We start from the raw sequence: 15,513 nt of genomic DNA, 5'->3' as shown, positions 1-15,513 counted from the left end.
TACCTTGAAAGTACCTGCGTTCTGCGTATGGAGCTGCCACTAACAGCACTAACAGACAGGGACTCCATAGTAACCTAGGAACCCCCACCATGACCCCCGGCAGGCAAGCACTAGCAGGGTGTGGGCTTGATCAAGAACGTCGCGCTAATTGAATCACGGGGTGACGTGAAGTTTAGGTGGGGTCTCCGCCTTAACACGCGTGCTTATCGGATGTTTAGGGCACAGGAGGCGCGTTTGTCCCTCTCGTTTCACATGGTGCCGCGCCTGCGAGTGACTCGATTTGGATCCTGATTTGGACTCGAAGCAGCGCACATCCCCGCATTTCCATTTCCAGTCCACTTGTCGAAACTGATGTCGACCGGGCAATTTCCATGGGTTCGGTCTCTTGTCTTTCTTCAACCCATTCGATCGAGTAACTTTCCTGAGACTTTCCACGACATTCGACACATCTCGGTTTTTTCCACTTGGTTTTGAGTATTCCACACAGTCCTTCCGAGATGGTGTAGAATTGCCTGCCTTCTCTATCCACCCCACCATCCTCGCAACAACTAGTTCTACTCGTTGGGACCAAAGGCCTGCTTAATACTTAACACTTGGACGTCAAATGACGCGTTGCGTTGCTATGTGCCTCTGTTCTTTCGTACGTGCTGTTCCGTTCTATTACTCGACATTAACGAAAGAAGCGTGTTCTCGTTGGTAAGTCAACCGCTGAAACAAATAGGCAAACCAGAACGGTGTTAAAGGTACGTACATTTCATTCTTGAAGCATAGCATCCGCAACAGGAGTTGATGGCAACCAATTGGATCCTGCGGACCACAATCCTTTCCCCTGTTCCTGGCCCAGGCTAACTTAGCCCTATAGACTTTCGCCACAGAGGAGCCATGCCCGCAGTCAAGCCCGAGCCCCACAACGGTAAGGGCTTCAATGCACCGTCAGCGCCCGCACGGGACGATGAGCCCCCAGTGAACTCTACCGTGCCGAAGTCGAGTTCATCACATCGGCCGAATGGTTCAAGGAGTTACAAGACCTCTACAGCGATCTCCTTGACGAAAACGGTGAGGTATCGCCTATGCCAAGATCAAAGCTGTTTACCCCCGTCTCGTTAAGGAGACCATGCCCAGGCATAACCCCGTGGGGCTCGTGAACCAGCCATCAGTCCGCAGTGTGTTGGGCACGACAAGGAAGCTTCAAGCCACCACAGCTGGCAGTGTCTACCGCCAATTGCAGTCGTACGTCGACAGCAAGGAGAAAAATACGGACAAATCGATTGAGTACTGGACTTTGATTAAGGTTGTCCGCATCTACACCAAGGCCTCTGTCCTTTCCACAGGAGTGTGCCTCGTCGATCTTCCCGGTGTCCAGGATTCGAACGCAGCAAGAGCGGCGGTTGCTGCAAATTATATGAAGGCTTGTACCGGTCTTTGGATTGTGGCACCCATCACCCGTGCTGTAGATGACAAAACGGGAAAGTCTCTGCTTGGCGACAGTTTCAAACGCCAACTGAAATATGACGGTGCTTATTCAGCTGTCACTTTCATCTGCTCCAAGACCGATGATATCTCAGTTATCGAGGCAATGGAGAGTCTTAATCTTGAAGATCGTGTCTCCGAACACGAAGCACAGATCCGAAGTAAAGAAGACGATATCAAGAAGCTTAAGAAGAAGGTCGTCGATCTCAAAGATCAGATAGGTGCCTGTGAGGATATTCGCGACCATCTTGACGAAGAAGTGGACAAGTGGGAGGTGCTTTTGGACAAATTCGATAAGGGAGAGCAGGTCTACGATCCATCCGAAGACCAACCGACCAAAAAAACGAAAGCGCCGTGGCGGAGCACGGGGAAGCCGCAAACGACGCAACAACAATTCCACTGACAGTGACACTGGCAGTGGCACTGGCAGTGACAGCGGCAGCGATGGTGAGGACTCGGATGCCGAAAGGAGCGACTCCAGCGACAAGGAAAACTCTGACCCCAAGGTTGGCGGAGAGAAGAAGCCGTTGACGAAAGAGGACATCGAGAGCAAGATTTACTCTCTGAGAGATGAAAAGAAGAAGGCCCGTGCTGGTATTAGGGATCTCCAAGCCCAGGAGAAATAAACACGGACCCTCATCAAGGAGATCGAGTCCGAGAAGAACTTGGAGTCAGAGGTCAAGGCTATCTGCATCCAAGGCCGAAATAACTATTCGCGGACGGCGATCAAGAAAGACTTCGCGATGGGGATCAAAGAGCTGGATCAAGAAACGGCAATTGAAGAAGACGAGGAGAACTTCGACTCAGATGTCGACTTGAGAAACTATGATGAAGTTGCGGAGACCCTTCCAGTTTTCTGTGTCAGCAGCCGTGCATTCCAGAAGCTCAGTGGGAAAATGGTGAGGGACAAGTTCAACAGCGCTGGGTTCCGGTCACTTGAGGAAGCTGAGATTCCTCAACTTCAGGCACACGCTCAGAAACTGACAGAAAATGGTCGTGCTGTTAACTGCAGACGCTTCCTTGCTGACCTTTCTGATTCTCAACTCGATGAGTATGTGGGCGACGAATGACGGCACACGATCAAACCTGACAGACAGTGAGAAGCGAGCGGAAGAGAGCTACTTGCGTAAGCGGCTCGGCAAAATGGAGCAGGTAATTGCGCTGGCCTACCCCCGAAGTGCTGGACTGCTGCTAACATCTCGCAGGAACTGAATGATGTGGTAAAGGAAACCTTGAACAATCTCAAGGAGGCGCTTGCGGAGAACATCTATGAGATCCTCGACAAGTATCTTCCAGGTACGAACAAGTTGGAATGGAAGAACAAAAGCATTGCATGGCTAACATACAACCTACGGCTGCAGAGAAAGCGGTACCCACCGCCTCGGGTTGGGGCGCACACAGAGATGCAGGTGGGTTGTTTTGGGCAACGTACAAAGCCACCTGTCGCCGAAACGGTGTGTACTCTGGTGCTTCAGGTCCTCGAGACTTTAACGCGGAGCTCATTGAACCGATCTACACACCGCTGAGTACTGCTTGGGAGCGGACCTTCCAGCGCCGCCTTCCTGGCGTCCTGAAGGACCACGCCAAATCCACCAAATTGTTGCTCGAGACCTTTCACAGGGAGGCAACAATGCGAAGTCAACAACGTGGAAATAATCCCCAAGGCATCAACATGCTGGCGCTGCAACTTCAAGCGCATGGCCAGAAGGTCTCGGAGCTGCCGGATACACTTAATGCCATTGTCCAAGACCTACAGCGCGATGCGAACCGCACCTTCACGCCCGAGATTCAGACTCAGATGGAGAGAGCGTATGTGGGCTGTGTTGACGAAAGAAGTATGTAACTTACCCAAAGCTTGAACAATCGCTTGCCAAGCATAAATCACTAACCAAGGTCACTATTCACCGGTCCGGGATCTTGCAAGCGCATGAAGGACATAATGGTTGGTCACGTTGGAGCCCACCGTATGACGATGTTCCAGGCTGCCACTCGCGTTGTACAAGATCAGCTTGATCTTATGTGCAGGGAGATCAAGAAGCGACTTCAAGATGAGGCTGAAGATCTCCACGACATACTGAGCCAAGATTATTTGGCCACCCTGATCGGTGCTGAGGTTGCGGGCCGTAAAGGGCTCCCGCGAGTTGAGCGTGCACTTCGAGCAGAGATGGTGCCATTGCTGCAAAAGACTGATCCTGTGTTTGCGCCTGTTGTCGGGGGCGAACCTGAAGAGCCCGAGAAGGTGGAAGAACCGGAGCAGGAGGAGAAGAGGGCTGCTAGCGAGGGCCTTTTTGTCGCTCCGGACGCCGCGGCCAACGAAGCTGACTCCTTTGTTGATGACCATGACACAACCATGGCGGATGCTTAGATGATGGACACTTCGATGGCTGATGCATCAATGGTAGATGCCCCTCCGCCGTCTTCCGCGCCAACTGCAACCTCTACCATTAAAGCTGAGCCCGTCGAGCCGGCTCCTGCGGTCACTAATGATCATAATGCACCGGTTCAACCAGCTGTTGCTGCTCCTCAAGCTGCTACTCCACCCAAACCTCTGCAAGCTGGCACTGCTGCGCCTGAGGCAGCCCAGGTATTTGGTGTTGCTCATGAGCGCACTCGAGCTGCTACAGCTGGCCTCGAGGCTGTTGGAACTGCTAATGGTGTTCCTCGGCCTCCGCGAGCTGCTACTGATGGTCCCGATCCTATCTCTAACATCAAGCGGGAGCCATTGGAAGATCGTGACTTGTTCACCAGCTTCTGCAGTGAGCGCAATCCCAACTCTGACGACGAGGAAGAGGGATCCACCGCGACAGAGGGCAAGGATGACGAGGGTGATGATGATGCTGAATCGTCATCAGATGAGGACAGCTCCCGGGCCCCAAGTGTCGACGTGGACCTTGTGAAACCAGAGCCCACCGATCAATGAGTGGCTATGAAGTTTATGGATTGCTCTTCGGCTGTTCATGATATGTTGCGAATGATAGGGATTCCTTGTGTTACAAGATGTCCTGGCCCGTTCGGCAAAATAATGGAATGGGTCATCGAGGATATGATGCCCAATTGGGCGTTTCGGGTGTCTACAGATTTGGTAGAAAAATATGGCGGTCTTGTGTGGTTTATATTTGGGTTTAGGTCATCGGGGTTATGTTTATGTACGGTGTCGGATTCACTTCTTGAGCATATTAACGCATCTATGCGTTATTGTCATGTCGAATATTGGTTCTAGGTCATTATATTAAAAGCTCGTTGTTACATAAGTACACGCATGCTAGCTACTGGGCGATTCGATTATAAGTGTTGGGCCGCGTTTACGCTATGGGCAACACATGATTCACATTGGCAGTAGGCCTCGGTTTGCCCTCGGATTAATGGTTTTGGTGGACAATTAGGGCACTGCTCTTAATTTTGTATGCTAGACTCACCGGTGCGGCACGTCTCATGCCCTACGGGAGGCGGAAGTAGACGTTAAAAATAACAACAACAACAACAACGCATGCTAGCTGGGACTGGGTATAAGGACTCATCGATGGCGAAGATGTGTATGTCATCCTAGCAGGCCTTGTATATTACAAAGGCGGTATTACATACATGCCATGAACGGTCTTGCTTAGAGTATGGCAACTTGTGATAACAACTAGTATATTGTGTTCTAAATACACGAATGATGAGCAAGTACATTCAGTCAACGTGACAAAATGGTTTGGCGTTAGTCCCCACTTCCCCTTGAAGGACATTTTTTCCATGGAAGATAAAACACACAACGCGCAAGACTGCAGAAAGATGAGAAAACCCATGAACAAAATCAAACCCCTACAGACACAGAGAGGAAAAAAAGAAAAAGAGATGATGTTGTCCTGCTACCAGGAACATCGGGAATTGAGCCCGACGTGGGGGTCGAACCCACAACCTTGAGATTAAGAGTCTCACGCTCTACCGATTGAGCTAGCCGGGCGGTTGTTTTAAACCGCCATTGGATGTTGAAAGCACCGGCCAGGATATAGGGCTTATGTACGTAGCTACTACCTACCTGATAATTTGATGATGCCGAAAAATGCACACACAATGTGAATGATCTAGGTTGATTGTCCTTTCGATACAAACCCAAGAGAGTTAGTTTCCAGAATATCAATGAGTAGCCAGGTGGCAGGCAGGCATCTTCCCAATTTGATTGAAAATATCTCTGCCATACGGACAACAAACAAGGGCACCAGGAGAACAAAGATAGGTAGGTAATGATCATTGTCCAGTTGAGTGAGTGAGTCCATTGCAGCATCAACGGGTAACACCACCAGGTTGGTACCCTAGATATCCATTCAATCCCATTGTTTTTCTTGTATAGTAATTTCTTTCCTTCTCGTTCAATTCCCTTGCTCCCCATGTTTTCGATCCCTTGCCTTTCTTCTTTCATTCCTTGCAAGGCGGGACCGACAGGACAGGCAGGTGCATTCCTCGTGGCTCGTTCGTGGTTTCCTTGTCTCCCTCCATCCCGAGGATCCCGGCACCCAGCACCCGGTGTCCGAACTCCGGCGGTTTGGCAAGTTTTGGAACCGCCGTCAGCGTTCGAACATACAACCTAAGTGCACTGATTTCCTTCTTCTCCCTGAGTTTTGAGTTGTAAAGAGCACGTGTTTGCATCAAACTGTTAATTTCAATCCATAATATCGAGAGACCATTGCACGAAAGCACGTGGGGAGCATATCAACAAAGTGCAATCATTGTTTCCATGATTGCATCTCGTCCGTCCTTGCTGATGGGATTTTAATATCGGATTCAGAGGCGTCCCGTTCCCCCTTTCCCCTTGCATATGTTTGCATATATGTTGTAGTCAGAGTAGCATGTAAGTACCTGGATGGTGTACATACAAGTACATATGTACATTCAGTAAGTGGATTTCCTTACGTTCGGCAACGGCATGGGGGTCACATCTGACAAGAAACAACTGCGTCATAGACTTCCAAGACTCCCACTTCAATTTCCCATCTACTTGCAAGCGAAAATCCATGTGTGCTCCAAGCAACAATTCAACCATTCCCGTCTCTTTCCGCTAGCGGTCCTGTTCGAACAGCTACACTACACTACATACACGTACACTCCTTAGAACGCGAGTATCTAGCTAGGTATGCAGAGTTATATTCTGTTGGTTGTTGGTTCGGTCCAACACAGTCCAAAACACTCAACCCTTAGAGGTATAAAAGAAATGAGGATCTTCAAAAGAAACTGCATCACATCAGTGATTCCGTTGTGTGTACCTGCATTACTGCATTTGGGGCTTGCAGCTTGCGTCAAACCTGCGAGCCTACCTACGGGCCGTTCAAAAATTCTTGGTTTTGAGTTTTACATAGGTTCTCTCTGTTTTTTTTTTTTTCACTTTCGCCACCCGCAACTGTCGAAAAGCCGAGAATTGGCCAATTGAAACAAGACCCCATACACCAACACGGGTTTTGTTCTTCCCTTCCCGTACACTACACATAAACCCTGACAACGAGCCGAACGAGCCGTGCACTCCATCTTATCCCCCCTTATCTTATTTCGTGGATGGATGGATGGATGGATGAAGATCCATACATTTCAGTCGTTGCGTGGTTGGTTGGAATTGGTTAAACGTGCATGTACGGTGTGCACACCATCAATCACCGTTCAGGTACCGACCAGATATACGCTCTGACTGGTTCGATGATTCGCATAAGATAAAACGAGGCGTAATGTGCGTGTGCTGCGAGGGTATGTTGATCAGGAACAGCAAGCAAAAAATATGAGATGAGATGAGATGAGATGAACGGCCCTCGTTAGGAACAGGAAGTGATCACTGGCGATCTTAACAAGCAGGATCAAGTTTGGGTACCCGCTATGACGAACGACACGCGTAGACACCTCCTCGATTGGATACACATGGTTTTTTACACAAGGTGTCGTCAATCAATCGCAAACATGGAAAGTCATTGTTGGGTTCAGGTTCGGATATTCTGATTGCCATATTGTAACCCCTAGACCTAGTCAGTGACAGGATTAAGGGGCGCCGTGGCTACACCTATACCTGGCTCTACTATAACCTGCAACATCTACACTACAGCTTTAACCCTGTCCCATAACCGCGGCAAAAGCTGCTTCCGTGACTTTGATCCAAATCTAAGCGTGCGCAAGTTCGCAGTTCGACCGTTGTGTAGTGTCCAATGCGCCGTCGTGTTTCCGCAAAGTTGTCCAAAAAGCCGCAATGCCGTGAATCCGATGTGAAAGTAGTAAGGTAAGAATGCTCGTGAGTGCCTTTCGGTGGTTAAGTTGAGTGAGGTAAAGTGTTGTGTATGCGAGGTAGTCGGGTTCTGTGGTTCTTTCGGTATTCATCTGATATAATACCAGACCGAAGCCACTTTAGACGAACGTTCGTGCGGTACAAGAACCAAAGATGTGCTGAAACCCAAAATCATAAAAGAAAGGAGGACAAGAAAATTAGGGCAGGTAGATAATCGGCGTTCTTGGTCGTCTGTTTGTATGTGCGCATGCAAGTGTGGTTTAACATGAACAAAAAAAAAGCGCTTGAAACCCCTCAAAAAAGAACCAAAACATGATGGTTGATGACCAGACATAAGCCAGCAGCACCCCCGTGCCCCTCCTCTTTTAATTTCCCTCCCCTCTGGCCCCCAAAGCAAAACAAGCCCGCCTGCCGTCGCCCAGTTGAACAATGAAACGCAAAAAAAAAAAAAAAAAAAAAAAAAAAAAAAACGCCGTGGTATCTCAATGCAAATGCAGAAGACAGTCGATGGTGGTGGTGATATAATGACCAGGAGGATGGTGATGATGACGATGATGATGATGTAAATCGCAAGGAAACGTTCGTGTGCGTCGTGAGTGATTGTCGAAACCGCCGTCCGCTCAATTCTCATTCGTCCATGACTGGATCCGGGTTTACGGCCCTCAGTACCCGCGGCTGGCCGACAACTCGTCTTGAGTAGTCCTGGTTGTCCTGGAATGATGCGATACTTTCGCGGCTCTTGTTTTGGCCTTCGAACAGAGCGTTGCCGTACGGGTTCAAGCGTGGGTCGACTGGCCTCAAGGTGCTCCTCCTCTTGGATCCAGGGCCATCCCCCCATGCTATTACATCGGGCCCAAAGCGAGTTTCGGTGACTGTGGCGCCCTTCATCACTCCCGAAGAGCTTCCGCGTGGCGAGCCGAATGAGGAACCGTTCTCTTCCTTCTGCCTCCTGCGCCTCATGCACCAAATCCAGAGCAAAACGCCGATAATTCCGAGAGCTGCGACGACACCGATGGCGATTCCCACGGCGGCTCCTGTGCTGATTGCCTTCTTCTTTTCATTGGGTTCCGGTTCGGCAAGTTGACCTCCGCTGGTGGCAGTTGGGGCTGGTGTGACGACCACGGTTTTTACTGTTCCGCCGACAGTGACGGTTTGGGTGCTTGGCTGCGTCGGATCTGTTGTAACGGGGTCATCGGTAGCTTGTGTCGCCTATCCACTATGTTAGCCTTACATGCACCCAGGAACTTTCGGATGAATGCATGGTGTGACGAGAAGGGATGAAAGAAAGTGCGAAACCCATACAGAAGTGACGAGAGTGGTGGAAGAAGTGGTGGAAGAAGAAGTGGTGGAAGAAGAAGTGGTGGAAGAAGAAACACCGGTTGAGGAAGTAGTCACCGAAGACTTCACCGAGGGAATCACAGTCACTGTTTCTCGAACCGTGCTCTGCACAGTCTTGATCGCAGTGGTCTGCTCAGTCTCAGTCTTGATGATCACAGCCTGGGGACCCGAGATGTTTAAGCAAGGGTGAACGAGGGGGGGTTTTATGATATGTAAAAGATGAAGGAAAGATAATCAAAACGCGCCGGGAAAGAGGGACACCGGGGCGTTAAGGGGATAGGGATTTGAGTGAGGAGAAATAGAGAAGACACGTACTGTAGTCGTAGACTTAGTCGCGGGTTTGCTCGTCGCCTTGGTGACTTGCTGGGTGGTGCTGGTTGATGCTGGCGCGGCCGTGCTGGACGGCTTGACGCCCGTAATTTTGAGATATCCGAAGAGGGAGTCACCTCCACACCAATCTGTAGGATATCCGGGGCAAGAATTTGAACATTGTTTGGCCGATACGGTATCGGCTGAGTTGGGTACGGTGTTGGTACACCAACAACTCTTTTGCCAAACCACAGCAAAGGCATACTGCTCCTCGGCACCAGCACAGGTTTGGTAGCAGAGACCCATGGACTGGAAGTCGCTCTCGTCTGCAATGCGAGTTAGCATGTAGGGCTACATGGGAATATGGCGATGGGCTCATTGAAGTCACTCACTCGCGTCCATGTCAGGGTCAGCCGTGTTAACGGCAGCGCAGTAGGCAACATCATGGGACGGGCCCACGGCCAATGCGTTTCCGCAAAGCGAGGCCACTAGGGCGAGACATGCCCACAATCGGGCAGCTCGTTGGCGTGCCATTGATGATGATGATGATGATGATGATGATGCAGCAGTGGCAAGTACAGTATCTGGCGATAATTTGTTAGCGACCCGACGAGTTTTTGCATATTTTTTCCAGCTTTGGTGGTGTTGATATTGCTGGGGTCTCCCTTTTGGGTGTTTTAGGTCGACACTTGCCAGAATCCCCACCTCGGCTTCCGCGACGGGAACATACCTCGTGTTTCTTGGCTTTCCCCTCTCGGCCACCTATCGAATGACTACAACAATAACAACGCCAAGTGCCCCCAGTAGCCCGTGATCCTACTTTCCAAAACACGCCGAGTTGAGAGAGTCGGTATCAGAAGTTTGTCGATCTAGAAAGCCATTGCAAGCCAGCCGGGCAAGCTATGTTACTGTAGCGTAGCGAAGATGGTCCGTGTCCAGGACGAATAACGTGGCGTGAAGATTTTTTTTTCTTTTGTGGTGGATGAAGAAGCGAGGCGGGCGGAACAGGACAAAAGTCGAAGCAACGTCCAGCTAAAGAGTCACTTGTCGTCTTTGTCGTCGAGTACGTAGCAGCGGGAAGCGAGGTGGGCGTCCAAGGCGATTGGGATTTGGCGATGGCCTCAAACTGGGAGTCCACAGATGGAAGCAGAGCAGACGAGATTCAGGGAATTGACAATCCTCTACAGGAGGCTGAGGTGATGGTTGAGCAGGAGAAAGTTGGAGGAGAAAGTCGGGCGGTGGCAGACGGAGACGATGCAGATGAGCGGCGGAAGAGGAGAGTGGGGGGGAAGGTGGGAGAAAGTGTTTGCAGGAGAGTGCCTTGGAAACGAGACGAGGGACAGAGAGACAGATCGATCGTCTGCAGAGCACGAAATGGGAAAGGACTGGACGGAAAGAAACTGATGAATGGAGACGACAAGGCCGGATGGAGGGGGCTGCCCAAAGTGGCAGGTTTTAGTGTGTAGGTACAAGGGGGCCCGGGGCAGGCCACACTGCCAACCTTCCTTTTACCAAGTCCATCAACCGCACCCGTTCAGAGCAGGCACACTGGACCGACACTTTCTTGGGCACTTGTAACCGCAACCTATACATATGTGTGCTCTCTCCCTGACTGGAATTTGGTGAGGCATTGATTGAATGATCCATGACACACGAGAAGAATTGATCATGGCAGCGACCTAGGGCAGCACGAGATTCAGAGAGAGCAGCAGTGGGACTGGGAAGACTGCTTCACCAGTCTCCGTCCAAGACACTTGCCCAACAACGGACCCGTTTTGCCCTTGAACACTTTGATCGGGGTGGAGTTGGCCGATTGCCACTGGGAGGAGCCCTTTTTCTGTGAGTGGAAGAGGGGACTGGAGGCGACTTGACGTGGACAGGGATGGGGTCAGATACGAGTCCACCCTTTTACCGTCTGATAGTGAGGCCGATCTCGTGTTGTATCGTGACCGTCACGATAACTTTGCAGTGATTGTGTGAATTCATGTTTCTGCACCACCACAAAGAGCTGCACGTATAAAAGCTTATAACCCCCTTCCCCCGCATATAAAGGGTTGCATGTGCTTTTTGTGCGTCGACATTGGCCGCGTTCGTCCTTGGACATAAATAAGCAATGCGTGGGCGTTCGGAACAGGCGGCACCTACTATTGGACAGTACTCGTTGGATGGAGGAGCGGGAAGGCAGATCTGAGGTACACCCAACCACAACCTGACATTGACAGCGGCGTGATAAGAAGAAGAAAAAAAGACCCGTCCCGTGGTTATCATCAACATGAGAGGTACCAAACCATCACTCTCTCCCTCTTTTTCGGTACCGCAACGGCGAACATATCCACTGGAAAAGTTTCATAACATGGACGGAAACAGCGAGAGCAGTGGATAGGGTTGGAGATTTTGGAGAAATTCCAGAGCTTGGCTCAACTTGGCGTCGTGTTCTTGGGGCTTGGCATGATGGACAATGGCCCTGCCAATGTCGTCACTTTTTTGAAGACAAATGGATGTCCATGGAGTCGCGGGTACGTTAGAGGTGCTCGCTTCTGTTAAGGTCTTGACTTGGCGCTTTGGGATCTTCAGTACCAATGCCGCCGCCCTCGCTTTAAGAGAGAAACTTGAAACACTGCTGGGTGGGCCCAACCTTATCTGAGCAGTTCGCATGCGAGGTACATAGTACCGTTGCATGGTCGTAGCTCCCGCGTATTTTCTGGACTGCCTCAGCACGCATCCGCGACCACACGGCGCAGCTGCCCCCCTGCGAGTCTGCCTTGCCTGCCTCGAAACGACTGGGTCGGTCCGCCAACCAAAATGTCGCCCTGGGGCCTGGGCTGCTGATCTTCGCTTCGGCGCCATGCCTTTGCCGGCGTCTTGTCGAAGCACACACTTCAACAAAAAGGGAGACCTGGACAGCAACTCCAAGGGCGGCGGGAATCACGGGGAACTTGAACATCAAAACAGAAAAGCAATTTCCAAAAATCATGTCGAATTCTTGGGCCAATGCGGCCACGGCCAATTCCCGATTGATACAGTATGTCGCCGACGCCCCTCTCTTCATGCCCCGTTCATGCCCGTGTTGGCGCAGGCGACATCCCGACTTCACCCACCTGGGCCACCTCACTTCCAGGCACTCCAGAATCCAGATACCGACTACGTAGCCGCTTGCAGATTCCATCCGCGGGTGCCAGGCCCATCCCTTCAGCACACGAGTCGATGATGCTGAGACCTTCAAAACAAAGAACACGACTGGCGCGTCTAGCCGCAACGCTGGATACCTGGATACCAAAAGCTGGAGACACCTCGCGAAACGGGCGGGCTTCGGGCGGGCAGCCTACAGGTAATCCACTTCGCACACCCGACGGACTCACAAGTCTCCGAAGAAATGTTTGGCTGTTAGTGCAGGTCCCGGGGCGTCTAGCTGTTTAGTCTCGTCTGACTTAATCCACTCTTCAGCTCTTATGGTTCGTCTCGTCTTTCAGTCCCATGTTCGTTTTGTTTTTTTTCAGATGGAGAACTTCGCGCCTTGGCTTTCCTTGACAGTCGGGGCTCGGGATTTTTCCCCCGCCAGTGGCACACCGTCCTCTCAAGTCTCAACCTCCCCTTTTACACCGGCCTCCATGTTTCTTGCCGTATGAAACCAACCCTCTGCCGCCGTTGATGTCCCGGTGACCCCCCTGTTGGTGTTACCGATAGCAGCCCGGCGACCATGTCTCCCGGGTGTCGCTTGCTGAAGAGAGCCCTGCTGCTGCCCCCGTCTTAGCGGCTCGAGGCTCTATTGACGCCGGCTGTTAGCGACATGGAATGGTGCTTGATGTCAGCCAAGGCTCGATATTCCTCTGCACACCCCTGGCCTGTCCTGTAAACAAACAAGTCGAATTTCCCTCGATGGAGTCTTCGAATCTTCAATCGTATCAGCACGTGGGAAACCTCCATGTCCACAACCGCCGGCGCCGATTTCGACAGGCAGCGATGATCCCAGATCTGTCTACACCCTACTGCGGCACGGTTATTGTTCATTGTCCCCCTCATCGCCCCGGCTTCCTTTCGGCCTTGTTTTCTGGAATGGAACACGGGTACATATATCCGAGCACCATCATCTCCTGTCTCCGGCGCCTACGGTAAGTGTAGTGTAATTGAGTCAATAGGCAAGCCGCAGCATCCCCTCCACACGTGTGCTAACAGAGGCTTTGTCTGTCCCAGCAAAAGAAACAACCTTATAGATGGTGTTAGCGCCCTATAGGGACTGCCATTCAAAGTCAAAGACCCCATGTTCCCAACTTCTGGAAGTTGAGCAATGCTGCCATCCCCAGATCAACAATGAGGGGTTGTCCATGACCCTTGCTCGATTGAGAGACTTTGCTTTCTCACCGGCCGTGATCGACACAGACAAAAACAAGGGGGCCGTGATGCGCATTAGTGTTACGCATTTGCTGGTTCCCACAGACATGACTGACTGAGAAAGTCTCAGCTTGGCCTTTCATGAAGCCAGGAAGTGCTTGCTATTCTTCATTGATGACTGCCCTCTGACCGGTTTCTTCTTTCTGTACGTATATCTCATGCTTCTTTCTTCTTCTTCACCAGCCTTTCGACTTTTCGGATGCGGACACAGTCGAGATATGTGAGCGTAAACGCTCCGAGTGAACACGAAGCAGTGACACGCTATTTGAGGTAATACGAAGCACACCTCTATTCACCCTGCAGCGTTTATGGTGGACGCCAGAACAAAGTGGTGCGGGGGTCGCGGGTATCTCGAGTTCTTGAACGACCTTCCGCGTCAACATCACCGTCCATCGTGAAAGTATGGGGTAAATAAGCTTAGTGCCATTGATCTTTCGCACCCGTGATTCCCCAGACCGGTTGTGATGTTGACCCAGTCTTCCTTTTCGGTCCTATCTCGGCCACTTCTTCATGCGGATGGACTAACAAGGGGCTGTAGTTTTATACAAATAAGGCCCAGGATTGACTTCCATCGTGGCTGATTTCGAGAGCAGTTCGTGGACAGCTTTACTCCTCGGCCAGCAGATTGGAGCGATACCGTAATGGAGAAGATGACACGAGCACGTCTTCATAGTCAGCCGCTCTTTATCGGATACGGAGATAAATGGGGCCGATTCATGTCCATCAGGTACTGCTTCCAATGTGCTCCGAAAGGCGGTCAATGCCTTTCTAAAACAGGATTATGCCCCGGGGAGCCGATACATATGTCAGCCGTGCGGTACTCTCACCTAGAACTCCTGACCTGCGTTGGGTAGGGTACGCGTACCGGGCAGTAGATGAGCATCATATTTCGCCTTTTGCAACCCCCATCATTTCCTTCGTCTCCAGGAGCCATCCGCTGCCCAGTGTCGCCGTGACACAACATAGAACACTGAGTGCCGTGTGGCCATGTCCTTTCTGCTGTGAACCCACAGAACCGGAACCGGAAATCGAGACCGGCTGCGTGTTCCGTTTCATCTTCATCTACCAAGAAAGGTTCGAAAGAAAACTGACATGTCCGTGTTCCCCTCTTGGTCTTGACCAGGAGTATCACCACAAGGACAAATAGGGTTCACACCTCCCTGACTGACGGACTTGCCTTGTGCTTTGTACTTCGGTCGCGCAAGATGAGAAGCGGGAGGCTTCGTTGCTTTGCGTTTCTTGTTCTGTTCTTTTTTTTTCTTTTTTTCCCGAAGGTTGGCGACAGGATATGGCATGTTGGACTGCCGCCTGCGGGTATCGTACTCGTGCTGCTGACATTGTTGTTGGCATGCTACTAACACCGATTTGTGACCAGTGGTATCTCCCTCGTGTGAGGGAAAGAGCTTGGGTGAATGCCACATGTAAGCTCCCCAACCTCTTTACACCTACTCGCCAGCTAATGTCCTTTATAACGTGGATATTGGCCTTACTATTATCCACCCTTTGAGCTACCACAGCCGCCCTGAGCTAGGCGTGCGGTAAACTCGGCGGTTATTATTGAATAGCGGTCAAAGCTTCCCTCAAAGACACTTAAGTGGTGACGGTAATGGATGACTAACGTCAACTGACTTAGACAGCTAGACCTGAGCAACCTCATCTCAACCTTCCAGGCGCCTTGTTCAACCACCATAACCCTACTTACTACAAAGGACACGCAAGTGTAAGGTATGGGGTGACGAACACAAGAACAAAGTACGCCAAAAATG

At 51.0% G+C, this 15,513-nt stretch overlaps 2 protein-coding genes and 1 non-coding gene across 3 annotated transcripts; 1 reads left to right on the top strand and 2 right to left on the bottom strand.

The window, feature by feature from the left end:
* The first annotated feature begins 52 nt into the window (after positions 1-52).
* SMAC4_00755 (uncharacterized protein) lies at positions 53-4,939 on the top strand. The gene is made up of 9 exons (XM_003349818.2): positions 53-913; positions 958-1,056; positions 1,086-1,777; positions 1,821-2,064; positions 2,146-2,525; positions 2,676-2,766; positions 2,832-3,309; positions 3,364-3,799; positions 3,836-4,939. Exons 1-9 carry the CDS (start codon positions 883-885, stop codon positions 4,388-4,390), a joined length of 3,006 nt encoding a protein of 1,001 aa, XP_003349866.1. The 5' UTR covers positions 53-882; the 3' UTR covers positions 4,391-4,939.
* Positions 4,940-5,343: 404 nt separating this feature from the next.
* SMAC4_13482 lies at positions 5,344-5,416 on the bottom strand. Its single transcript has one exon. It is a non-coding gene; the product is annotated as a tRNA-Lys (tRNA).
* A 2,782-nt stretch (positions 5,417-8,198) lies between these two features.
* Positions 8,199-9,939, bottom strand: SMAC4_00754 (uncharacterized protein). The gene is made up of 4 exons (XM_003349817.2): positions 9,751-9,939; positions 9,365-9,684; positions 9,014-9,208; positions 8,199-8,920 (listed from the first exon to the last, which is right to left on the bottom strand). Exons 1-4 carry the CDS (start codon positions 9,890-9,892, stop codon positions 8,339-8,341), a joined length of 1,239 nt encoding a protein of 412 aa, XP_003349865.1. The 5' UTR covers positions 9,893-9,939; the 3' UTR covers positions 8,199-8,338.
* Positions 9,940-15,513: the final 5,574 nt, after the last annotated feature.

The sequence above is a fragment of the Sordaria macrospora genome, chromosome 3 (genome assembly GCF_033870435.1).
Source record: "Sordaria macrospora chromosome 3, complete sequence".
NCBI lineage: Eukaryota > Fungi > Ascomycota > Sordariomycetes > Sordariales > Sordariaceae > Sordaria > Sordaria macrospora.
The sequence above is the reverse complement of the archived record's forward strand: the minus strand, read 5'-3'. Positions and strand labels throughout refer to the sequence as shown.

Coding starts and splice junctions, on each gene's coding strand:
- SMAC4_00754 (XM_003349817.2), bottom strand. CDS start 9,892: ATGGCACGCCAACGAGCTGCCCGATTGTGGGCATGTCTCGCCCTAGTG. Junction 9,685..9,750: donor TGACCCTGACATGGACGCGA/GTGAGTGACTTC, acceptor CTCGCATTGCAG/ACGAGAGCGACTTCCAGTCC. Junction 8,921..9,013: donor CCACCACTCTCGTCACTTCT/GTATGGGTTTCG, acceptor CATAGTGGATAG/GCGACACAAGCTACCGATGA.
- SMAC4_00755 (XM_003349818.2), top strand. CDS start 883: ATGCCCGCAGTCAAGCCCGAGCCCCACAACG. Junction 2,065..2,145: donor AAAGAAGAAGGCCCGTGCTG/GTATTAGGGATC, acceptor ACTTGGAGTCAG/AGGTCAAGGCTATCTGCATC. Junction 2,526..2,675: donor ATTCTCAACTCGATGAGTAT/GTGGGCGACGAA, acceptor AACATCTCGCAG/GAACTGAATGATGTGGTAAA.